We start from the raw sequence: 26,641 nt of genomic DNA, 5'->3' as shown, positions 1-26,641 counted from the left end.
CACTTGTCGTAGCACCGATCATTGAAGAACTTGGTGTACCATGTGGTTCTCCACTGCTCCCAACCAAGATGCTCATCCCATCTAAATCAATTGCACCTAACTCAGTGATGGAGACAACAACATCCTCAACATATCCATCACCACATCCATGATCCGTGGATATAAGACCATCACCGACTGCCACTGTAGGAGACTGTCTTGTATATGTAACTGGTGAAGACTAAGCTCGTCTCAACTCTACAGCAAGATTATCAATCCGTGCTTGCGACTCCTGAAGGGCCAACTGAGTGCTCTCCAACGAGTCCAAAGTCACCTCAAGCTCATGAGCGAGCTCGTCAACCTCCTCTTCCTTGCCCCTCAATGCATCATAATAGATACTGTTAAGCATAAGGAGATGATCTCTATCTGATAATATCTTTAGGTAATGATTCTGCATTTCCCCAAGGACATCTCTGAGCGATTGAAACTCTGCAAGGGTAAGTCCACCATCCAAGTGCTCACATACACTAGGAGTCCAGCAACAATGTGCCACCAATTGCTGCACAACATTGAATTGTTCTAAGGCTGAAGTTATCATACTTTTGTTCACCTTCAGTTGCCCTACTAAATGGTGAGAACCTTGGAACTTCTCACTTCCATTCAAATTTCTTGGTTTGAAATCTACACTTTGGTAAGAGGCGGAGTCATCATTGCTCGCTGAGTGGTAAGCATCATCATGTGTGCTATCTACTTTGCACACATCCTCAACAAGTGTACCGCTGTCATGTACCTCTTGGGATGGCTCGAATAACATGTTAGAGACTATGGAACCGCCAATATCAATGCTCACGTCCCCTATCCATATAGATGTGTGCACATTGGTCAAACAATCCTCAAAACCATCACCATTAGGCAAATTTTTTGATTTGTTTTCCATGGTCTGATTGGAAAAATCAGACTTGTTGTGGTTTGAATCCACAACACCTATGGCCTCAACATCACCCGTAACTTGAGTGTCTGGATTAGGTGCCTCCACACAACCATCAATCTCACCTGAGATGGCTGCTAACTCACGATTAGGCAATGAAATATGACTGCTGTTGCAAAAATCAGAATTGTTATCATGATTGATAACGACTTTTAAAGTGCTATCAATGTCAACATCAAATCTGATCCTCACTTCTTGCACATGTGCCTCCTCACTCTTGGAGTCATCATGAAGTGTCTTGTGCCCAACATCTTCCTCCATGTAAGTATGATTTTTGCTCGCCATAGGTTCAGCTGTATGCTGGTCACGGGTTGCTAAAAATTCATTACAAAGGTTTCTAGATACTTGCCCTGTAGAGACCTCTTGTTTCTCCTTCCCCTTAAAAAGAAATGTCATATATTGAGCAATTTTATCAAGTTTTGCAGAGTCTGAAATCAATTCATCCAGCTTCTTCTGGCTTTGTTTTAACGTTTCCAATGAGGAATACACTTGCTTCATATTTTGGTCCCACCGATTCTGGGTACTCGAAGTAACCATGATTAACTAGTTGAATCAATCTATCCAATAGGTTGGCAGGAAACCACTTTGATACCATTGTAGTATCCCTTGCCAAATCTGATTGAAAACTTCTGATTTAAATGCTCAAGGAATATTGTCAAACACTTGTCATGAAACTTCTGTACTTGCTGGTTGTGGTTTCTTTTTGATATTATGTAATTCCCACGTGTCAATGAGTGGTGCTAACAGCAATAAATGTAGCCTCCAACAATCTGAAATCGCTCTTCAAACCCCTTTGAATTTATGTAGGTTAACTCTTCTAAAATGCATTAGTACTATAGCGATTTACTATTCACGGGTACTATAGCGCACTATTCACAGGCATTGTAACAACAAATAAATCTTTGAATATAATCCCTTTCAATCTGCAAACAAACTCTAAAGTAAACCCTCCAATCAGCTCAATATTGACTCCTGAATGAAGCCAACTCTCACAAGCATAATCAGATGATATCGCACACCCTCTATATGCTGTTACAATGAAGAAGCCACGCTCTCCAATGCTGACGAGCCTTGAATCCCGCAGAAACCCTTGGTATTCTACACTTCAATGCTCTAGAGAAACTTCAATCAAAAACTCCAATCACCTAATGAGTTCCATTTCTTTTGCAAAGCCTTATATTCCCTCATGAAGTTCGATTTCCTCCAAAAAAGCATTTTTAAATAACATTTAAAATGTTATAATATTTCATTGGCATCAATAATGTAATTAAACCTTGGGTTATGTGCTCATAAATTATTAATAAACTTGGCCCCATTCTCATGATAAATAGACCCTCATTTAAGTGCTTTATAATATAAAGTCATTTAATAACTTAATAATATAATCTCCAAATAATTAATGTTTAATTGAGCTAACATGAGGAGACTGCATATGACCATACCCCCTTTACTAAAAATAGCAGGGGTCCATCTCTAACATCCCAAGACTTACTAAAAATAGTAAGTAGAGCAAATGATGTCCGAATGATGCCAAACGAAGACCAAACTGAAGCACACTAAAGCACTCTGAACACTGGGGATGATACCAATCCTCAAAAGACCCTCTAACCAATCCCATTAGCCTACGAGGGTCAGGGTAATAGGCTAATCCTCACTAAAGAATTGATGTCAACAAAAAGGGGACATCGCAATTCTCATTGGAATTCAGAAATTGGAGAAGATTTTGACCGAAGAGAGAATTGCCTACTGATTTCAGCAAACTGCTGTATGATATCAACAAGCATTACTATCATTTTTTCTTGTGATTTTAATGGCTGGCTTAGGTGACAGGACCTGCGACATTAGCTAGGAGAGGCATGGATTGAATTCTTATTTTGGACTAGGTTTGACTACAAACATTTTAGTTCTTTATAAATCAGTCATGCTAGTTCCTATTGTACATATTTGAGTTGAACCTTGCCATACCAGCTGTCTAGGCCTTATTATTCCGTGATAAACTAATTGCATCATCTATAAAAGTGAATTTAATATCCTGGAATTAAAATGACAAACCAAATAAGAAAACTTATCACAATGTTAAAAACATACAAGTCTTGACCCCATTATGAGAACATATTTCACAAAACTTATGAATTTTTTTTATTTTGTCATGACAAGCACCTTTAATAAACTGTTAAACATGAAACCAACATATTTTTCTATGCAAATGTAATGTTCAGAGAAGCTGGAAGTATCCCATTTAGCCTATTCAATATCCGTAGGCTAATTTTGGGCTATAACGGGGAGTAAATTAAAATAAATGAATTATATAAAGTTATCCAAAAAAAATAAAAAAAATTCTGGATGACTTTAATTAATTTTATAAAGTTACTTAAGTGAATTAAAGGGGAAATATTAAACGTCAATTTATAAAGTTGCTTTAATGAAATATTTTTAAGTGGGAAATTAAAAAGTCTCTTCATGAATGTTTTAGCTCTCTCTATTGTGGAGTTTGAGCTTCTTGTTTGAACAAACCCTATGTTGTAGACAACATCGGGGGGTCTTATCAAACTGCCCAATCTTGCAGCTTTAACATGCCAGTTAATCCATTATGTGGAAACAAAATCTGAAATATATGTTTATTTCAACCCCCATTTATACATTTGTACAATTAAATATCTCAACAATAACATCTATGAGGGCTAAACATAATTTAGAAATTTTACAATTTTTCTAGACACTTATGCCTACAAGTCTTTGAATCTTTATGCATTGACACCACCTTAGCTTCACTCGTCACTTGAAGTCTAACATGTTCTACATTCTACAACTCTCATGGCTGCCATTAACACCTCCAACACACTTTCAAAACTCTTCTTTCTCTTCTTCTATCTTTCTCCTCTTGGCAAGCTAATTGCCTACACTCTTTAGCAATTCTTTGGAGCAACCTGCGAGTTCTTTCTCCAACCTTTTTTCTGTTGATTGTTGGTTCTTAACATGATTAAATGTTGCATTTTATAACCCTTGTGAGGCACCCAAATCTGTTCTTTCATTTCCCTCAAATTGTCTTTTGATATTCCTTGTTTATGGTTGAAATTCTTCATTGAATGCTTCCAAATAGGACCCAAGATTGCTAAAATATATCTAACTACTTGATGTATTAAATGACTTTGAAAAATGAATAAAATCAAGAACCAAGTTGTGCTCCTTAGGAAATAGAATAGTCTTTAATTATTTGCTCAAAAATCACTAGCTTCCCCTTCTATTTTAGGCACCTTAAGTGAAAGAATAAAACAAGAATGGAATTCCAATGGCCACTTGCCTTATGAACACTTCCCTAGGCATCCAAATTAATTAATTTCAGTTTATTTTCTTTCACAAGTTTCCTCTACCATGCGAATGTACTCCTTCAAACCTTGAAGCCTTTAAATTGTGTAATATAGTCACATTAAACAGCCTAGTTGCCTTAGATTTTTGGAATAGAAGCCAAGTCTTGATGAATGAAGATTTTATCTTGCAAAAGTCCACAAGATTCTCTTGAAGATCCAATGTACACCAAAAAAAAAAAAAAATTAACCTTCAAAAAAAAAATTTTTTTTATTGATGCGGAATTGCTTGTGATCACAAATGCTTCTGCCAAACACATCGATTAATTAGTTTGTGAGCATGGGCTCACGAAATGGAGTTGGATAGTAGAACTATCCTTTCAAGCTTTGAAAAAACTTGCAGCAAATTCCATAATTACATTAGGCTTATAAAAATACTTTTTTCTTCGCCTCTTCCAACATCTAGCCAAAATAATTGCCATCCTTCTCCACCAAATGTCCTTTTTCACTCCTCTTCCACCAAATGGAATCTACTCCAACATAATCTGACATCCTCTGCCAATTACAATTCTCATTCTTCTCCTCTCACGGGATCCAAACCACCATATTCTAGCCACCTCCACCATCTTGTATCTGTGCTATTCCCTGCAACATCATACATTCATTTCGCTGCATATAGATTAACACTAACAAAATCCATTTTTGCATCACTTTATTTTCCATCTCTACATTCACTACATTGTGATTCTCAACAGACAATTAATTTTTCATAAATTCAAGAAAGTATGGTTTTACCTCGTCCTCCATTGTCACCACAATATCCTCTTTTTCACTATCTACTAAAATATTTTCATCTTCATAGAATCCATTCTCTTCTTTAGCATAAAATGAAAAAAATTCTGCCTTGCCTCTTTTTTTGTTACTGTTGCAACATCTTCTTTACTTTCAGCTGCGCCTTTAAATACTTTCATGTCCTTCAAAGGATTCTTAGCCTGCACTGACTCTCCTCTTTCTCGTCCTCAAGCTCTACAACTTCACCTTGGCTCTCTTCCTTCACGACATCATTATTGCTTGCTGTTGTAATCTTTCCTCTTTCGTCCTCACTTGCATACACAAATTCATTTACAAATGCATCTTTGTTAGAAAAATAATGGGAGTCTCTTAGACCCATATTTTTCTCTTCTCTTCTCTTTTCCATTACTACTTTGGTCTCCCTCTAGCCTCTCATCATACCCCTCATTTCATTCATTCCAGCCATGTACATTCATTTCTGAATTTTATCTCTTGTTGAATGAATGTATATATGAAGGTTAAAATAAAGATAACTTTCAGATTTTATTTCCAGTGTTTTGGATGGGATACTAAGGCTGCATGATAGGGCACTTTGATAAGACCCCCTGATCTTGATTGCATCACCCTAGAACCAAAAATTGATTTTGTTGAGACATGCACCAGCTAGGACTCGAACCTAGGACCTTCCATACGCTGCTGGAGTGCTCTACCACTGAGCTACTGGCCCCTCTTGGACTAGTCCATCATCGGTCCTGGTGTGGCTTATTTCCAACACCAACACCCCCCCTAAAGCCACACCTCTCGTGTGCTTGGGGCTCCTAGCCTGGACTTGGCTCTGATACCATGTTAAGACATGGACCAGGACTCGAACCTAGGACCTTCCATACGCTGCTGGAGTGCTCTACCACTGAGCTACTGGGCCCTCTTGGACCAGCCCATCATCGGTCCAGGTGTGGCTTATTTCCAACACCAACAGATTTTGGTGGTGAGAGATTTACTCTAGCCGATTTGCAGGTGGAATCACATAGGAGTTGAACTTTTGAGTTTAAATAATTTGTCAAGGTTTTGTAAGAAAATGATAAATTGTTCTCTCCAATTTGAAAGTGAAGATTGAATATCATATTGGTTATCATTTGCAGGAGGACATTGATGCCACATTTACAAGTGTCACCAGGAAACAAAAGAATACATATCATTTTCTTGGCTGGGTGATTTCCATGGTTGGGCAATTGGAGTTTTGGTTATTGCTGGGTGTGAAAGTTACCTTTTTGCTAGGCACCAATATTAGTGTTTGGTGGGCACAATTGTCACAGTTAGCTGGTCTAAAGGTTGGAGTGAGTTTTGTAGCAGGATGGCATGAGGGTTTTGGTGGTGTTGGTAGCCTTTTTTGGCTGTAGGCATGAGGATAATGAGTTTAAAAACTCAGGTGCAGACCCTTATGATGGTTGCTGTTCAGTCAGAGGTGAAATAAAAAGTTACATAAACAATCACAAAGCTAACACAGAGTTTATCTCGTGGAAAACCATCTCGGGTAAAAACCATGGCATTAAAAATTCATTTCTGATAAAGGGCACCAACCCAAATACAAATAAGAGCTCCAACTCTACAATAACAGATGCACCAACCTTAATTAATAGAGGCACCGACCTTAATTAATAGATGCACGAACCTCTGAACTACCGAAAATTTTAAAGAACAAGTAGACCAGAAAATTCAAGAGATTCTCACACAAACTTATAATTTGCTTCACCCTGTACAAAATCTCTCAGTACCTGTATTCTTCATATTCACTACTGAACTCAACAATTAATCAGATACACATATTACCAAAACTATAAACCTCCATTTAGTTACTTCTGAATTCACATCTGCATTACATCTTTGCTTCAACAAAAAACACTAACTCTCTGCAACTCAAGACAGCCATCTCTTCTTTTAAACAACAATGTATTCAATTTTTTACAAAGAGTTCTTCTACTCCTTTTTTATAAAAAGAAATCTGCAGCAGTTCCCCATATGATTTTTCATACAGCCACTGTCAAAACCTTTTTTTTTTTCGTTTGTTACCGCTTCATCTTTTACGCAGCTCCAGAGAAAAAACTTTTTACAGCACGAACTCAATAAAATTATAAGAATATTGTTTTTCACCACTCTTTTCTTCACACGCACTACATACATGCATGATAATTGAAGAGAAGAAAAACAATTTTTTTTAAAAACGTTTTTAACAATCTTCTCATTAACGCACAGCAGATTTAAAAAAACGGACCACATTGCATTTTACGTGTCCACTTTCATTAAAGCAATAGCGCACAGATGATCTTGAACAGTCGAAATTTCCAGCATACCACCACAACTCAGTTCAGCCACTTCACAAAAAAGACGAATATACCATGTTGCAGAAATCCATCTGACAAGGTCCGAAAGATTCAGCCAAGAAAACAGTTCTGAAGAAGCCAATAAAAAATGAAGCATTTAAATTGATGATTCCTGCCATGAGTAAGAACAAAACAGAAGTCGTTTTTTTACACAGTTATAACCCCGCCTCCAAAAAAACACCTGCTTATTATTGCTGAGACATGACTTCAACCGCTTGAACACAAGAAGAAGAATACGCTTTGCCCAAAAAAAAAGGGTCTTGGCAACATGTGTTTAGCCCAAAGAAAAATAATTAAAAGACACAGCTCTGTTAGAACAAAAAATAACTCCCAGCCTGCATCGCTCAGACTGAAAAAGAGACAAAAACCACCACTGTCAGAGAAATCAAACCACATAGTTGACTTCGCCCACTTTGCGAATCACACTGTAGGGACCATAAAATCTAGGTTTCAACTTTTCAGCTCCGCTCTTCTTGAGCGATGACTGTCTATATGGTTGTAGCCTCAAGTAAACCATATCCCCTACCTCAAAACTGCGCTCAATTCGATGCTGATCAGCGTACAATTTCTGTTGATTTTGGGCTTGTTGTATATTTTCCTTGAGCACTTTCAGGATGTCCTGACTATCCTGCAATAAGTTTTTGGCTTTGGGCACTCTGCTGTCCCCCAAAACTAAATCCATGAAGCTAGGTGCGTCATAACCATAGAGTGCCATGAAAGGAGTCATCCTGATGGACATATGATAAGTGGTGTTATAACAATACTCTCCCATATGCAACCATCTGACCCAAGCCTTTTGTTGTGCAGTTACATAGTTCCTCAAATATCCCTCCACCCATTTATTCACAATCTCTGTTTGCCCATCTGTCTGCGGATGATAACTAGTGCTAGGTGTAAGATCTGTATCACACAACCTAAACAACTCCTGCCAAAAAACACTCATAAACTTACTATCCCGATCACTGACAATGAATCTGGGCAACCCATGTAACCTGAATATCTCTCTAAAAAAAAGATCTGCCCCCTGTGCTGCTGTGTAAATGGACGAAATAGCAAAGAAGTGAGCGAACTTCGTCAAGCGGTCCACCACCACATAGATGCAATCCCTTCCCTGCACTCGTGGTAAACCAGTGATGAAGTCCATCGAAATACTTTCCCATTTCCTATCAGGAATGGGCAAGGGCTGTAAAAAACCTGCAGGAAATGTGTGCTCTCCCTTATTCTGTTGACAAACCGCACTCCTTGACATACCTCTGAACATCATCCTTGAGCCCTCTCCATGAGAACTGCTCTCGGATCTGCCTGTAGGTCTTGAAGATCCCCAGATGCCCAGCTGTGGGAGCATCATGAAATGCCTTCAGTATCACCTCTCTCAAATGTGATGACGGAATCAAATAAACCCTGTCCTGAACTTTGATCAATCCATCTATCACCTCATAGCGATCATCCTGTATAGTACCTGAAATCAATCCAGAAACCCAAGCATCTCCGACATACTCTGCTATAATCCGATCTCTCCAATCTCCTGAAATCTCTACCAGAGCACATAAGTGAGGTCTCCGAGATAAGGCATCAACCACCACGTTTTTCTTACCTTTGACAAACTCTATGTCAAAGTCATAAGCCTGCAATTTAGTAACCCATTTTTGTTGCCGGTCATTAACATCACGCTGGTTCATGAAGTATTTAATACTATTGTGATCAGTTTTGATCACAAAACGCCCACCTACCAAATATGATCAGAATTTGGCCTATGCATGCATTATGGCCAACATCTCCCAGTCATAGACAGAATAACTCCTCTCAACTCCCCGGAGCTTCCTACTCTCGAATGCAATGGGATGCTTCTCCTGCATCAATACTGCTCCAATCCCATCACCCGATGCATCACAATGAAGCTCAAAAGGCTTCGTGAAATCTGGTAGAGCTAGAACTGGACATGAAGACATTATCTGCTTGAAATGCTCAAAACACCTCTGTGCTGCCCCTGTCCACATGAAGGCCCCCTTCTTGGTGAGATCTGTCAAAGGCGCTGCCCTCTGTGAAAAACCCTTAACAAACCTTCTGTAAAATCCACAAAGACCAAAGAATCCCTTAAGCTGTGTGAGGTTCGTAGGAGTAGGCCAATCAACTATAGCTCCAATCTTTTCAGGGTCTACTCGAACTCCATCTGCACTAATAATATGCTCGAGGTATAGTAATTCTGTCATACCGAACTCACACTTAGACTCCTTGGCATACAAAGACTCTCTCTCTAGGATAGATAATACCTCCTCCAAATGCTGTGAATGTTCCTCCCAGGTCTTATTGAAGACCAAGATGTCATCAAAGAAGATCAAGACAAATCTCCTCAACTGCTCCCTGAATACCTGGTTCATACAACTCTGAAATGTAGCGGGTGCATTGGTTAGTCCAAATGGCATAACCGTAAACTCAAAGTGGCCATAGTGACATCGGAAGGCAGTTTTCTCAATGTCCTCTGCCCTCATCCTGATCTAATGGTATCCAGATCGTAAGTCTATTTTGATGAAAAAGCATGCTCCATGCAATCCATCAATCAACTCATCAATCCGAGGAATGGGATATCTGTTTTTTATTGTTTTCTTATTCAATGCCCTGTAATCGATGCACATGCACACTATCACATCCTTCTTCTTTACCAGAACTACAGTTGAAGCAAAGGGGCTTTTGCTAGGCCTGATGTGCCCCATTTCCAACAACTCCTTAATTGCCTTCTCTATCTCATCTTTATGTTTCTTAGGATGACGATAGGGAGTGATCATCACTGGTTTGGCTCCCTCCTCGAGCTCAATAACATGCTTTGCACCCCTGTCAAGAGGAACCCCGTGAGGAATATCACTGAATACCTTGGCATGTCTGTCAAGAATCTCCTGTATATCTGGTGGATGACTCTTCACCTGAGGCTCCGGTGAAGTTGGCATAACTAAGCACTCTGTTGCCCACTCTGTCATTATGCCGAAAAAGTCTCTCCATTCTCCTCAAAGAGACTACCCTGCAACTCCCATCTGAAAGTCCCCTGAGAACAACAGTCCTACCCTCATGCTGAAACCTCATTTCCAACTTCGCTAGGTTGAAAGTGAACTCAACCAGCAATGCCATCCATGTCATACCGAGGATGACGTCGTAATCTCCCATGTCCACAACATAGAAATCATCCTCCAACTCATAGCCATCTCCAAATCTAATGTGAAGATTTGAAACCTTATGAGTACATAATAGCTTTTGGCCATTAGCCACCATGACTCTAAAACCATCATGCTCCTCTGTCTGTAAGCCTCTCCTGGCTACCAACTGTGTATCTATAAAGTTATGTGTAGCCCCAGTGTCAATGAGAGATATCACTTTCTGCCCCTGGATAGTACCCCTGACCTTAAACGTGATTGCCTTTTGGGCCCCTGTCAAGCGTGCCAACGATCTATCATCCTTAGGAATGCTGCTCTCCTCTATCGTGTTACCCTCATCTGAATCGGAGTGCTGATCCTCCCCCTTTGACTCTGACTCCTCTGCTGAAAAATACTCTATTTGATTTGCCTTAGCCTTGAGAGGGCATTTATGAGATAAGTCCCAAGGCTCCCTACACTGGAAGCACAGTTTCTTCTTTCGAAGTTCATTCAAGGTTTCACTGTCTAGTCCTTTTGATCCTTCTTTGGGTTTGTTATACTCTTTCTGAAATGGTTTTTTGTCTTTATCCTTGCGGTAGGAAGAATTTTTTGAATGGTATTTTCCTTTGTATACCGAAGGGGCTAAATCTCGTGCCTTTTTAGTTGCTTCTGCTAAGGTGAGTGGATCATGTCCCTTCACCCAACCACGTAATGGATCAGCAAGCCCATCACAAAATAACACCACCAATCTCCTAGGAGAGATATCAGTAACAAGTACAGACAAATGCTGAAACTCGGCGATGTAAGCATCCACAGAACCTGACTGTTTTAATTGTGCTAGCTCCTTGAAATGTAACTTGGGATCCTTAGTGTCAAATCTCTCAATCAATCTTTCTGTGAATTCCTCAGAGGATGTAATCTGATTATGCCCCAGAGTCACCATGCCATGATGCCACCATTCATGCGCAACACCGTCCAAATGCATAGCCGCATACTTGATAGCCTCCTCCTCAGGCATAGGATTTAGCTACAAGTATGTGTCTACCTTCTGCACCCAGGCTCGTGCGGTCATCTTCCCTAAAGCATCATAATAAGGCAAGGAAAGTTTTCCAACTTTCTTTCTCAGCTCAAAATTCTGATTCCTCCCTCCTGCTCTAGGCATATGTCTCATCCTCAAGTCCATATAATGTCTGAGGGAAATATCTGCCTGAAACTTGGGTCCACTGGCCTCCCAGTCCCTCCTGAACTGACCCTTTAACTCAGTAATTTGCGGTTCGCTCACTGGTTGAACCAAATCCCTAGGTGGGAAGGTGGATAGAAGAGGTCTCGAGCTTGCTGTTCGAGCTGGGCGTACAACGTGTCTAAAGTTATCCGCCTCATTCCCATTGTTGCCATGTCCATTATTACCATTAATGTTATTCTCAGGGCCATTGTTGTTGCCTCGGCCTCCATTATTATCATTGCCCCTATTGTTATCGTTTCCATTGTTGGCATCACCTAGATTAATATTGACGCCCATCTGTCTAGCCATAAGCTGCAACATCATGTCCATTCGCCTATTCTGCTCCTGCTGCATACGCTGCCCTTGCTCTAACGTAACCAATAACTGTCTGAACATTACCTCCCCCTGATCTGGACCGGTATTCCTATCATCTCGGTCACCCATACTGCTGTCCTGATCAAAGAATATCTCCTCTGTCTGTATGACTGGATTCGATGTCCACCTGCACGGATGAACTAGACTGCTCGCTCGGTGAGTTCAAATTTCTGTTTTGTCTTGCTTTGGTATGGCGGAAGTTATAAGGCCCCTGTTGCATGCTTAAACATACATGCTTAGCATGTTTTTTAATTCATTAATTTCTGATTTTAGTGTTTTGATATTTCGTCAAACACTTTTCCCTCTATCCGGCTGTTCCAAAGTCTCTGTAAGACCTCCACAGGATGGCAAGACTTATAGCTTCGATACCACTGTAATGGACACCCTGGAATGCCCAAAAACCATACCAATTGCTGCTAGGAATTTTATCAAACAGTTTACATCCAACTCCTTATTTCTCCATTTAATATTTTAAATTCCCTTATGTCTCCGGAAATGAAATGTTGGTTTGTTTTACATGGAATTGAAATCACAGAATATGGACAAGAATGAAACTACAATAATATGCAAACTAAAAATTGAACTACTGTTGATAAGATGTTATTTTCAGATTTTAATAAAATCAAATACATGGCAGATTATCAACATAATACTCTATTCCAGCATTATTGACATAATACTCCAGCAATCATTTTCAATCTTGCTGCTATAGTGACATGAATAGTACCCACGTGAATAGTGTTGCAGCAATATTAATTTGTCTTCAACAGGTCCAATATCTTCATAAAATCATCTCCTCAAAATGGCATAAGCATTGGACGAGTAGGGAAGAAGATATGAACAAACATTAAATCTGCCTGTAGCTGGAAATGCACCCAATTTGCCTGATAATGAAGCTGATAGCAATGGATTCCAAAGGCCAAACCCCAGGGGAATGACGTCTAGAATGTCACAAGAGAGGATAGACGTCCTCTAATGCCAAGAACGGATCTGCAACTCACACATACCAATTCTTCTCATATTCAACATATCTAATGAAGCCACAAACGCTTTCTTTTATTTTTTTTCCAAGGGTCCATTCAACTCTCATGGGCAATGTGGGATAAAAGATGAGCAATATAAAACATATATTAAAATATTCACTTATGTCTCCCTTGGGTACAGATCCCCATAAAATAAATATTAGAGTAACACTTTAATATTTTACAATTAAATTAAATGTTACTTTAATAAAACTTTAGGCATTAAAATGTATTAGCAATCGGACTCCGAATAATGCGAGTGATAGCTCGTCGGAAAGCTCTCACCGAGGAGTATCAAATCCAAACACCAAAACTGGCCTCCACTATGTCCTGCTGACTTACTAAAAATAGTAAGTATGCCTGAAACTGAGTAAATCAACTTCGTTTTGGCCCAAATTGAAAATGACTAGGCCAAAACACTCCAGGATCCCCTTAAACCCTTCGTTAGCCCTCGGGACCATGTAGAACAAGGCTAATGCACACACACTTGGTCAACTGCTAAAGTGGGGACATTACACCATGTGCGACATATTACCTTGATCTTACCCTAGACAACAATGGAAAACTTGAATGGATTACGGAGGTATCGAAAGAGGCTCACACAGTTACCAAGTTCATCTACACCATCATACAAGGGTAATGTGTATGATGCTCTCCTCCATTGAGGGCAAGGAGCTAGTTCAACTAGGGGTGACATTAATTGCTAAACACTTGCACTACAAGCTTTTTGCTAGCATTTCTCATGGAAAGAAATTTCTCATGGGCTATTTGTATTAGGCCATGGATAGGGCAAAGGAGGTGATGAGAGGTGGAATGGAAAATAACAGGGACATGTAAATGCCATTATGGGACATGATAGGAGAGAGGACAACATGTGTACTTCTTTCTTCATGTTGTTGGATACTATTTCAACAATATTTGTACTGTAAGATAAGTTTGTTTTTACACATGGCTTATTCATGTGCATGGAGGAAATTTTCCGTACCCTAAAAAAGTTGAAGATAGTTATGGTAGAGTTGTCAATGTACGAGTAGGCAAGGTTTTCTTTTTTAGGTATGCTTGTAGTGTAAGGTAGGAAGAACTTCAAATCTAGAACATTTTATAAACTTTGAATAGTCTCTTTATTTTGTGGACATGTAATTTAATATATTCTTACATGTTATGATCTCAAAATTATTTGAGTTTTTAGCATATTGATGGGGTTTTTTAGGTGAAGAAGTAAAAAATCTTAAATGAAAGGCAAGACACACTTTGAGGCAGCCATGGAATTCATCCGCTTGCAATTGTTTTCGGAGTGTTTTTGAACTCACATTCCAAGAAACACAATTGTGTAACACAATGGATGAATAAATTCTTGTTTGTTTACCACAATGTTTGTTTGAAGCTTAAAAAAGCTGAAGGTTAGAATTTTAATATAGTTGCAATCATAGTAATAGTGGTATTTTTTATGGTTTTTTTATTTTCAATTGCCAAGACTAACTTTTATATGACAAAAGTAGATACTCTCAAGGATGACTAGTCAATTGGTTTTGACAAAATTGATCAAGAGTTTGAGTGGATTACAATTGATTATGCCTTTTTTAAGGAGTGCAACTATGACAGTGATTTAAAAAAAATTGTCATACTTCTGGTTTGTTGATTTTTTCTCCAAAATATTTTTGCTGCTATGGCTAATATATTGATCATAAATGAAATCATATATATATACTCTGTAAATTGACACGAGGAGATAAATGCACAATAACATTTTGCGGTATGAACAGTAGCAGTAAGGTAGTTCCCATAAACTAATATGTAATTAATGTGTAATTGATGATCGGTTGACCCTTTTTATCAGTAAAATCAAAATGCATTCTTCAGTTTAATTTTTTAATCTGATCTGTAAAAATACAGCAATATTTTTTCTTTTTTCTTTTTTGAAGTCCTTTATGTTGGTTTTCTCTCGTAAGAGATTATGGTCTTCTAGGAATTAATGTTTAGCTGACAATAAAGCAAGGTATCTTATACTATCAAGAAGTTGGAGATTGAGCCTATGTGAGTGCTCCCCATGTAGTGTTATCCTCTCAGATTCTTGTGCAGCTCATTCTGCTTCTCCATTATGGGGGACTTTCAACATGGATTTGTAATTCATCCCTACAGCTTTTAACTTATCATGAAATTCATCTTGAGTGGTTTTTATAATTTTTGATTCTACTATGGATGTAGCAGTTCAAATGGCTATTATTTCTTTCTTACAAAATATGCAGCTAGAAAAATCTTAGAAGAAATATGATGTTTGATGGTTGGAACATTGTGCTATACTTGTTTAGTCTGGATACATCATATTCAATGTTTTGTACAAAATAGGTTTGGAACATGCATTATAGCCACTTCGTGGTTCAGTTTGGCTAGTTACATCAGTTTATTTTGTGGCTGATTTTGATTAGCAAAAACACCTTAGTGTTATTCTAGCCGATGTTTATTATAAAGAAATTACTGATATGCTTAAAGAATAATAATGGTGTAGCAAATAAAAAATTTGAAATGTGTAAAATTTAGAGCGTTTTCTTTTTGTAACATCTGAGAGTAACATACAGAGGAGAAAGCACCAAGATAGTTTGAATTGAGACAACCCGTACCCTGAGAAACAGGAAGTTAGCCATGATTGTAATAACAAACATATGACTAGAGATCAGTTACGTTAGTTGCGTTTGCTTTTCATTTCCAGTGTTGAGGGCATGATGGTTGATGTTAAATTTTAAGTATCATCCAATGATATTTATGTTCGTTTCCATTCCTTATAAACTCATTTTGATTGGCTATTTTTTCATGTTGATATTTTAGTTCTTGTTCAAATTCGGCATTATATTGGCTGATAACCTGCATTGTTGTTGCAGTCATGTATAAAGGTAGCAATGGATTTTGTATCACCCGAAAATGTACAACAGTGCGTGCGTTTGACAGAGGAATTCCGCTTGCTGCCTAAGAGTCATAGAGCTAAGGAAGATAAGTTAGAGGTGATTTCTTAGCTAGGAACTTGTTTTATGAAATCATATTAATTTAATGTTCTTTCTTATTGTTTTTAAAAATATTGTTGATGTAGTTAAATGTTGGAACAGGTTAAGAAAATGACTTTATATGCTGTAAGTGCTGCTGTTCGAGAAATCAACAGGTTGACAGAGGATCCAAATAAGACGTGTTGACATCGCTTTCAACACAGATTATCATGCTATTTATGTAAGCGGCATAATCTAGATTTTGGCTCTTTGGATTTTGTATTGGGGATTATCATTTTTCTCATTGAATGTCGGTTTCAGGGGACCTTAACAATACAAGAGCTTACAGATTGGCTGCGGTTATGGCAAATGTTGGAAATCTTGGGAAAAATGGATTCAAAACGTATACTTTGGTGTCTTTTACACAAATGAAAGAACAAAGCTTTTCTGTAAGAATAGTTGTTGGCATGTAAACCTTCAGAAAATTTAATTTATGCTCATCTTCTATTTGTCAAGCAACAGCCTGTCAACTCAAATTTTACGGTTTTTTACCTACTTGTAATCCTATCCAATCCATTTTTTGCAGAGGATAATTGGCTTTCCCATAAGGAAGGTATCATCCATCTTCTGAATTTCTGTGAAAACCTAATGGAGAGTCCCTTTGCCAATTCATTAAATGACAACCAATGTCTTATTGGCTGTAGGAAAATTCATGCTTGTTTAATAGGAAGGTTACAGGCAGAATCAGGATGATTGATAAAGATTGTAAGCTTAAATTTTTGTTTGGTTTTTGGAATTAAAAAGCTAATAGCTATATATAAGGTAAATGGAAAACCAATCCCCTTGTGAAATGCCTAGTGGGGGAGATGGGATAAGCTTCTCATACATCAAATTGGTGTCACACTTGGCATTGACCTAAATAACTGCCTTTACTTTCCCCTTTTAATAAAGCGTTAATTTATATTTTAGTTTTGGCATTTCTTAATTGTTGCAATTTACAAATGCTATTTTAGTTTGGCATTACTGTTTTGTAAATAGTGTTACGATGCATCAATATTTTCGATTCAATTTTCTCAATGGTTTTGTTTGTAGGAACTAGGAAGGAAACTGAAAAAGTATCATGGGATTCCAAGAAGATATTTGAGGACTTTGGCGTTAACTAATTACGCTTTTACGGTGGTTTTTTCAGAATGTTTAAATTAAGCTTTCTTGCCACAATACAATTTTTACTACAAAAATAGAAGCACTCCTAACAGATGCTACTAACTGAGGGACGAACGCCTCACAAGTCATACTTCTTAATTGGCAGGCTTTTGGTGGATGTAAAGTCCTTATAAGCCCACGTTGCCTTACTATTATAGTCAATATGGGAGAATCCAACACAAGTTATTTTATCTGTATTAATTTGAACATTATTGCCTAATTTTTTTAATTACTTTCTTTTTATATCATATAGAAAGGCTGAAGAATTTACGTTGGTTCATCTTGAGCTTCCAAATGTCAATGTGTTCTTTGAGTCAATATAATTGTCAAATTTAAGCTTTGATGTTGATTTGTAGTGGACACCCCCTGTTCGGTACTAAATTTATGTCCTTTTTACTTAGTGTAATTTTGTCAAACAGTTGGCGTGCAAGCTGACTACTGGATTTTTTGGTTCTTGACTTGCTATAGGATAAATTTGGTTAACTGATATTTATTGTAAAACTTTCAAAGTTTATTCAATATAAAAATAACCAGACATATCAAATACCAAAAACAAGAGGATTAATGCTGATGGTATTTATTTAATTCCAACTCCAAGCATACAAATCAGATTTGAAGAATATTACAGACCATCTGATAATAAACAAATTCAAACCTGGACTCTACAAGTATAGAACCTGCTGAAAACATTGTTCATGCACTGTAGCTGCACTATTCACGGCACTGTAGCATTTTTACTATTCACGCAGCACTGTAGCAAAAACACTGTTCACGCGGTACTGTAGCAAAAACACTGTTCACGCGGTATTGTAGCAAATCACTATTCACGCGGTACTGTAGCAAAAACACTATTCACGCGGTACTGTAGCAAAAACACTATTTTCAAATCTGCACTTTCAAACCCCCGTAAAAACATCATGCGAGAGCACCAAATGAAGCCCAATGTGTTTCCTCAATGAAAACACCATTAATCCTCCTGACTGTGTCTTTCAACAGCGAAGAGAATGCTAGCAAAGAGGGATTCCGTCCTCCAAGCCCAATAATCAGATTTCTACGAAATCAAACAGCATAACATTAATTCATCCCCAGCATCCCAAAAGAGAGCTCTCGACCTCCATTTATATCTTCTTCCTGGATGCAAACACTTCATTTCCTCAATGTGGGATAATACATTTTAGAATAAAATATTATTTCCCACAATGTACACATTAAAGGGAACTTTTAATATTTTAAACATTACTTTATATTCCCAACCTTATAATATAACGATAAAGTTAAATATTTAATTTAACTTTACACTTTATCGTTAAATATTAAAACCTTGTTGATAATCCCTTTAAATCATTGTCGCCTTCAAATATTGTCTACTGATAATTATGCCAACCAGGGAAACACTAAAAATTCCAAGTCATTGCTTGGAGACTAACTTACTATAAATAGTGTCTAGAAACCTTGTCAAAGCAGCACCGATTGGCCTGAAACTGAAAACACCTAGGCCAAAACACCTCAGGATCCCACCAATGTCCTTGTTAGCCTTCGGGATCGTGTCAGAATAGGCTAACGACACCCCATATCATGTTGCGCTAAAAAGGGGACATTACAGTCCGCCCCCCTTGAAATTGCTTGTCCTCAAGCAAATTCAGTCCTGAATGTTGCAATACCTGTTCATTCTCCCATGTAGCATCCTCATCTGGCAGGTCTCTCCATTTCACCAAGTATTCCTTAACGATTTTGTTCCTGAGTGTCCTTTCCCTGACATCCAGAATAGCTTCGGGTACTAACACAAGCTTCCCCTCCTCATCCAAAGGGGGTAAATCTGCAGAAGGCACTACACTTTGACCAATGACTTTCTTAAGCCTAGACACATGAAACACATTGTGCACCCGACTGCCCTCTGGAAGCTCAAGCTCATAGGCGACTTCGCCCACTCTGCGAATCACCCTGTAGGGACCATAAAATCTAGGCTTCAATTTTTCAGCTCCGCTCTTCTTGAGTGATGACTGTCTATATGGTTGTAGCCTCAAGTAAACCATATCCCCTACCTCGAAACTGTGCTCTATTCGGTGTTGATCAGCGTACGATTTCTGTTGATTCTGGGCCTGTTGTATATTCTCCTTGAGCACTTTCAGGATGTCCTGACTATCCTGCAATAAGTTTTTGGCTTTGGGCACTCTGCTGTCCCCCAAAACTAAATCCATGAAGCTAGGTGCGTCATAACCATAGAGTGCCATGAAAGGAGTCATCCTGATGGACATATGATAAGTGGTGTTATAACAATACTCTCCCATATGCAACCATCTGACCCAAGCCTTTTGTTGTGCAGTTACATAGTTCCTCAAATATCCCTCCACCCATTTATTCACAATCTCTGTTTGCCCATCTGTCTGCGGATGATAACTAGTACTAGGTGTAAGATCTGTACCACACAACCTAAACAACTCCTACCAAAAAACACTCATAAACTTACTATCCCGATCACTGACAATGAATCTGGGCAACCCATGTAACCTGAATATCTCTCTAAAGAAAAGATCTGCCACCTGTGCTGCTGTGTAAATGGACGGAATAGCAAAGAAGTGAGCGAACTTCGTCAAGCGGTCCACCACCACATAGATGCAATCCCTTCCCTGCACTCGTGGTAAACCAGTGATGAAGTCCATCGAAATACTTTCCCATTTCCTATCTGGAATGGGCAAGGGCTGTAATAAACCTGCAGGAAATGTGTGCTCTCCCTTATTCTGTTGACAAACCGCACACTCCCTGACATACCTCTGAACATCATCCTTGAGCCCTCTCCATGTGAACCGCTCTCGGATCTGCCTGTAGGTCTTGAAGATCCCCGGATGCCCAGCTGTGGGTGCATCATGAAATGCCTTAAGTATCACCTCTCTCAAATGTGATGACGGAATCAAATAAACCCTGTCCTGAACTCTGATCAATCCATCTATCACCTCATAGCGATCATCCTGTATAGTACCTGAAATCAATCCAGAAGCCCAAGCATCTCCGACATACTCTGCTATAATCTGATCTCTCCAATCTCCTGAAATCTCTGCCAGGGCACATAAGTGAGGTCTCCGAGATAAGGCATCAGCCACCACGTTTTTCTTACCTTTGACAAACTCTATGTCAAAGTCATAAGCCTGCAATTTAGTAACCCATTTCTGTTGTCGGTCATTAAGATCGCGCTGGTTCATGAAATATTTAATACTGTTGTGATCAGTTTTGATCACAAAACGCCCACCTACCAAATATGATCGGAATTTGGCCAATGCATGCATTATGGCCAACATCTCCCTGTCATAGATAGAATAGCTCCTTTCAACACCTCGGAGCTTCCTACTCTCGAATGCAATGGGATGTTTCTCCTGCATCAATACTGCCCCTATCCCATCACCTGAAGCATCACACTGAAGTTCAAATGGCTTCGTGAAATCTGGTAGAGCTAAAACCGGACAAGATGACATCACTTGTTTGAAGTGGTCAAAACATCGTTGCGCTGCTTCTGTCCATACGAAGGCTCCCTTTTTAGTGAGGTCTGTCAAAGGTGCTGTCGTCTGTGAAAACCCCTTAACAAACCTCCTGTAAAACCCGCATAAACCAAAGAACCCCTTAAGTTGTGTGAGGTTCGTGGGAGTAGGCCAATCTACTATAGCTCTAATCTTTTCAGGGTCTACTCGAACTCTATCTGCACTAATAATATGCCCAAGGTATAGTAATTCTGTCATACCAAACTCACACTTAGACTCCTTGGCATATAAAGACTCTCTCTCTAAGATAGATAATACCTCCTCCAGATGCTGTGAATGTTCCTCCCAGGTCTTACTGAAGACCAAGATGTCATCAAAGAAGATCAAAACAAATCTCCTCAACTGCTCCCTGAATACCTGGTTCATACAACTCTGAAATGTAGCGGGTGCATTGGTTAGTCCAAATGGCATAACCATAAACTCAAAGTGGCCATAGTGGCATCGGAAGGCTGTTTGCTCAATGTCCTCTGCTCTCATCCTGATCTGATGGTATCCGGATCGCATAATTAATTTTGGTGAAGAAACATGCCCCATGCAACTCATCAATCAGCTCATCAATCCTAGGAATGGGATACCTGTTTTTTATTGTTTTCTTTTTCAATGCCCTATAATCGATGCACATGCGCATTGTCCCATCCTTCTTCTTTACCAGAACTACAGCTGAAGCAAAGGGGCTTTTGCTAGGCCTGATGTGCCCCGTTTCCAACAATTCCTTAATTGCCTTCTCTATCTCATCTTTATGTTTCTTAGGATGACGATAGGGAGTGATCATCACTGGTTTGGCTCCCTCCTCGAGCTCAATAACATGCTCTGCACCCCTGTCAGGAGGAACCCCATGAGGGATATCACTGAATACCTTGGCATGTCTGTCAAGAATCTCCTGTATATCTGGTGGATGACTCTTCACTCGAGGCTCTGGTGAAGTTGGCATAACTAAGCACTCTGTTGCCCACTCTATGTCATTATGTCGAAAAAGTTTCTCCATTCTCCTCAAAGAGACTACCCTGCAACTCCCATCTGAAAGTCCCCTGAGTACAACAGTCCTACCCTCATGCTGAAACCTCATTTCCAACTTCGCTAGGTTGAAAGTGAACTCAACCAGCGATGCCAGCCATGTCATACCGAGGATGACGTCGTAATCTCCCATGTCCACAACATAGAAATCATCCTCCAACTCATAGCCATCTCCAAATCTAATGTGAAGATTTGAAACCTTCTGAGTACATAATAGCTTTTGGCCATTAGCCACCATGACTCTAAAACCATCATGCTCCTCTGTCTGTAAACCTCTCCTGGCTACCCACTGTGTATCTATAAAGTTATGTGTAGCCCCAGTGTCAATGAGAGATATCACTTTCTGCCCCTGGTTAGTACCCCTGACCTTAAACGTGATTGCCTTTTGGGCCCCTGTCAAGCGTGCCAACGATCTATCATCCTTAGGAATGCTGCTCTCCTCTATCGTGTTACCCTCATCTGAATCGGAGTGCTGATCCTCCCCCTTTGACTCTGACTCCTCTGCTGAAAAATACTCCATTTGATTTGCCTTAGCCTTGAGAGGGCATTTATGAGATAAGTCCCAAGGCTCTCTACACTGGAAGCATAGTTTCTTCTTTCGTAGTTCATTCAAGGTTTCACTGTCTAGTCCTTTTGATCCTTCTTTGGGTTTGTTATACTCTTTCTGAAATGGTTTTTTGTCTTTGTCCTTGCGGTAGGAAGAATTTTTTGAATGGTATTTTCCTTTGTATACCGAAGGGGCTAAATCTCGTGCCTTTTTAGTTGCTTCTGCTAAGGTGAGTGGATCATGTCCCTTCACCCAACCACGTAACGGATCAGCAAGCCCATCACAAAATAACACCACCAATCTCCTAGGAGAGATATCAGTAACAAGTACAGACAAACGCTGAAACTCGGTGATGTAAGCATCCACTGAACCTGACTGTTTTAACTGTGCTAGCTCCTTGAAATGTAACTCGGGATCCCTAGTGTCAAATCTCTCAATCAATCTTTCTGTGAATTCCTCATAGGATGTAATCTGATTATGCCCCAGAGTCACTATGCCATGATGCCACCATTCATGCGCAACGCCGTCCAAATGCATAGCCGCATACTTGATAGCCTCATCCTCAGGCATAGGATTTAGCTGCAAGTATGTATCTATCTTCTGCACCCAAGCTCGTGCAGTCATCTTCCCTGAAGCATCATAATAAGGCAAGGAAAGTTTTCCAACTTTCTTTCTTAGCTCAAAATTCTGATTCCTCCCTTCTGCTCTAGGCATATGTCTCATCCTCAAGTCCATATAATCTCTGAGGGAAATATCTGCCTGAAACTTGGGTCCACTGGCCTCCCAGTCCCTCCTGAACTGACCCTGTAACTCAGTAATCTGCGGTTCATTCACTGGTTGAACCGGATCCCTAGGTGGGAAGGTGGGTAGAAGAGGTCTCGAGCTCGCTGTTCGAGCTGGGCGTGCAACGTGTCTAAAGTTATCCGCCTCATTCCCATTGTTGCCATGTCCATTATTACCATTAATATTATTCTCAGGGCCATTGTTGTTGCCACGGCCTCCATTATTATCATCTCCCCTATTGTTATCGTTTCCCCCATTGTTATTGTTTCCATTGTTGGCATCACCTGGATTAATATTGATGCCCATCTGTCTAGCCATAAGCTGCAACATCATGTCCATTCGCCTATTATGCTCCTGCTGCATACGCTGCCCCTGCTCTACCGTACCCAGCAACTGTCTGAACATCACCTCCCCCTGATCTGGAACGATATTCCTCTCATCTCGGTCACCCATACTGTTGTCCTGATCGAAGAATATTTCATCTATGTCTGTATGACTGGATTCTATGTCCACCTGCACGGATGAACTAGACTGCTCACTCTGACTATCCGGATTTCTATTTTGTCTGGCCCTGGTATTGCGAAAATTATAATGCCCCTGTCGCATGCTCAATCATACATTCTGGACCTATTTTATTTCTGCAATATGTTTTGGTGAAAGTTTCCCACAAGATGGCAGAATCTTCTGCTCTGATACCACTATAGTGGACACCCCCTGTTCGGTACTAAATTTATGTCCTTTTTACTTAGTGTAATTTTGTCAAACAGTTGGCGTGCAAGCTGACTACTGGATTTTTTGGTTCTTGACTTGCTATAGGATAAATTTGGTAAACTGATATTTATTGTAAAGCTTTCAAAGTTTATTCAATATAAAAATAACCAGACATATCAAATACCAAAAACAAGAGGATTAATGCCGATGGTATTTATTTAATTCCAACTCCAAGCATACAAATCAGATTTGAAGAATATTACAGACCATCTGATAATAAACAAATTCAAACCTGGACTCCACAAGTATAGAACCTGCTGAAAACATTGTTCATGCACTGTAGCTGCACTATTCACGGCACTGTAGCATTTTTACTATTCACGCTGCACTGTAGCAAAAACACTGTTCACGCGGTACTGTAGCAAATCACTATTCACGCGGTACTGTAGCAAAAACATTATTCACGCGGTACTGTAGCAAAAACACTATTTTCAAATCTGCACTTTCAAACCCCCGTAAAAACATCATGCGAGAGCACCAAATGAAGCCCAATGTGTTTCCTGAATGAAAACACCATTAATCCTCCTGACTGTGTCTTTCAACAGCGAAGAGAATGCTAGCAAAGAGGGATTCCATCCTCCAAGCCCAATAATCAGATTTCTACGAAATCAAACAGCATAACATTAATTCATCCCCAACATCCCAAAAGAGAGCTCTCGACCTCCATTTATATCTTCTTCCTGGATGCAAACACTTCATTTCCTCAATGTGGGATAATACATTTTAGAATAAAATATTATTTCCCACAATGTACACATTAAAGGGAACTTTTAATATTTTAAACATTACTTTATATTCCCAACCTTATAATATAACGATAAAGTTAAATATTTAATTTAACTTTACACTTTATCGTTAAATATTAAAACCTTGTTGATAATCCCTTTAAATCATTGTCGCCTTCAAATATTTTCTACTGATAATTATGCCAACCAGGGAAACACTAAAAATTCCAAGTCACTGCTTGGAGACTAACTTACTATAAATAGTAAGTGTCTAGAAACCCTGTCAAAGCAGCACCGATTGGCCTGAAACTGAAAACACCTAGGCCAAAACACCTCAGGATCCCACCAATGTCCTTGTTAGCCTTCGGGATCGTGTCAGAATAGGCTAACGACACCCCATATCATGTTGCGCTAAAAAGGGGACATTACATGATTATGATCTTATTTCTACGATATGGCTTATCTAAGTTGGTTCGGGGGTCATTCAATGTTTCATCACCATGCAAGAACAATGTCGGTGAGCAAAAGCCCATTTTGACACATCAATTTTGCACCTTTACCCTACAGCTTTATTTTCACTTGATTGCAAGTATGTTTGATCTTCTAGCTGACATTCACTCCCTTTCTCACTAGTGTCATTTCTTTTTTTGCACTTTCAAGCTTTCACATTTATCAATACTTGTCCAAACATTTCTTATTATCTTCCTTAACTGATGGATAGTTGTTTAAAGCTCATTTTTACATAACCTTGTTGGTTTCTCTCTTCTTTGTTGACTTATTTCTTCTTTGTTGACTTCTTTCATCTTTGTTGATTTGCAGGTTTACAATTTATTCCAAGTATTTGTATATACTATACAACATTGTGTTGGATTAAATTGTCATTGATGTCAAAGGTTTTCTATTTGGGCCAACTTCCTTAGGCAAGCCAAACAATTTAATAAATATCACATGCTTACTTGGCCAACTACTTTTGGAAAGGAAAATACATGACAATTGACAAGTGGGCATTTTAAATTGTTTGACGCCCCTTTTCCTCGGGACGACTTCGTAGGGTGAAGCGTCCACCTTGAGCAAGCACAAATCAGATGAAAACATATATATTATGCAAGGGTCGACCTCGTGGAAGATGACGCCCATTTTGGAAGAAATAAATTGAAACGAATTAATTATATTTGCTCCCTTGGCAGACCTTGTTGAAGGGATGTAAATATTGAAGGGATAATAATATTGGTTGAAAGTGGCGCTTGGAGATCTATAAATAGAGGATTGTTGAGGATCATTTATTCATATATTCATTCGTAGTCCAAAAGCAAAGAAGAGCAGATTAAGAGAATATCATTCGTATTCCTATAGCAAAGAAGGGCAGATTAAGAGATCAGAATTTATGAGATTAATTTCTGTCATGCTTGTCGAGCATCTATGGTGAACCCATGCAAGGCTCATAAAGGCTTGTTGTGAAGTTATTTCAGATTTGTGAGCATGTTTTAATCAGTTGTTCTATTCTTTGCAATTTTTATTGTTTGTGTTTATCGTCGTTTATGCCCAAGTAAACAATATGACTTACCGTTGTTTTGGTCTATATTCTCTCATATTATTGTTTCTCATGTGGAGCAACTAGAGCTTGTTGGAGATTTTTGATTGATGTTTAACGATCCTGATTGGGTCTAACCTCTACCACACCAAGCTCTTAATGGAATATAAGGGAGCACCATCAAAGACAACTATTTCAGAACAACTAATCATGTGCATAGCACATTTTTTTCACATAATATATCGTCTTTCAACTCGTCTTCCTGCAATATTAAAGACAGTGTGCATTGTTTTCACATGATATATTGTCTTTCAATTCATCTTCTAGCAATATTAAAGACTTAGGTTTATTGGCTTTGTTTGGTTTTTTGTGCATGGAA

The 26,641-nt window shown here is 39.0% G+C and overlaps 1 protein-coding gene across 6 annotated transcripts in view; it reads left to right on the top strand.

The window, feature by feature from the left end:
- LOC131038926 (lysine-specific demethylase JMJ27) overlaps positions 1-17,641 on the top strand; it is a 78,781-nt gene extending 61,140 nt beyond the window's left edge. For 2 of the 6 annotated variants that reach the window (XM_057971520.2, XM_057971517.2), the window contains 3 exons: positions 16,060-16,179; positions 16,282-16,399; positions 16,480-16,677. In XM_057971520.2, the coding sequence (XP_057827503.2) occupies positions 16,060-16,179; positions 16,282-16,365 (204 nt within the window). In that variant the 3' untranslated portion in view covers positions 16,366-16,399; positions 16,480-16,677. Of the gene's footprint in view, positions 1-16,059; positions 16,180-16,281; positions 16,400-16,479; positions 16,678-16,744; positions 17,127-17,250 lie in introns of those variants that run through there. The other 4 variants (XR_009104557.2, XR_009104556.2, XM_057971518.2 and 1 more) reach the window with 4 other exon arrangements.
- The last annotated feature ends 9,000 nt before the right edge of the window (positions 17,642-26,641 follow it).

Source organism: Cryptomeria japonica, chromosome 3 (assembly GCF_030272615.1).
Source record: "Cryptomeria japonica chromosome 3, Sugi_1.0, whole genome shotgun sequence".
Taxonomy (NCBI): Eukaryota; Viridiplantae; Streptophyta; class Pinopsida; order Cupressales; family Cupressaceae; genus Cryptomeria; species Cryptomeria japonica.
This window is presented reverse-complemented; position numbering and strand designations above follow the sequence as displayed.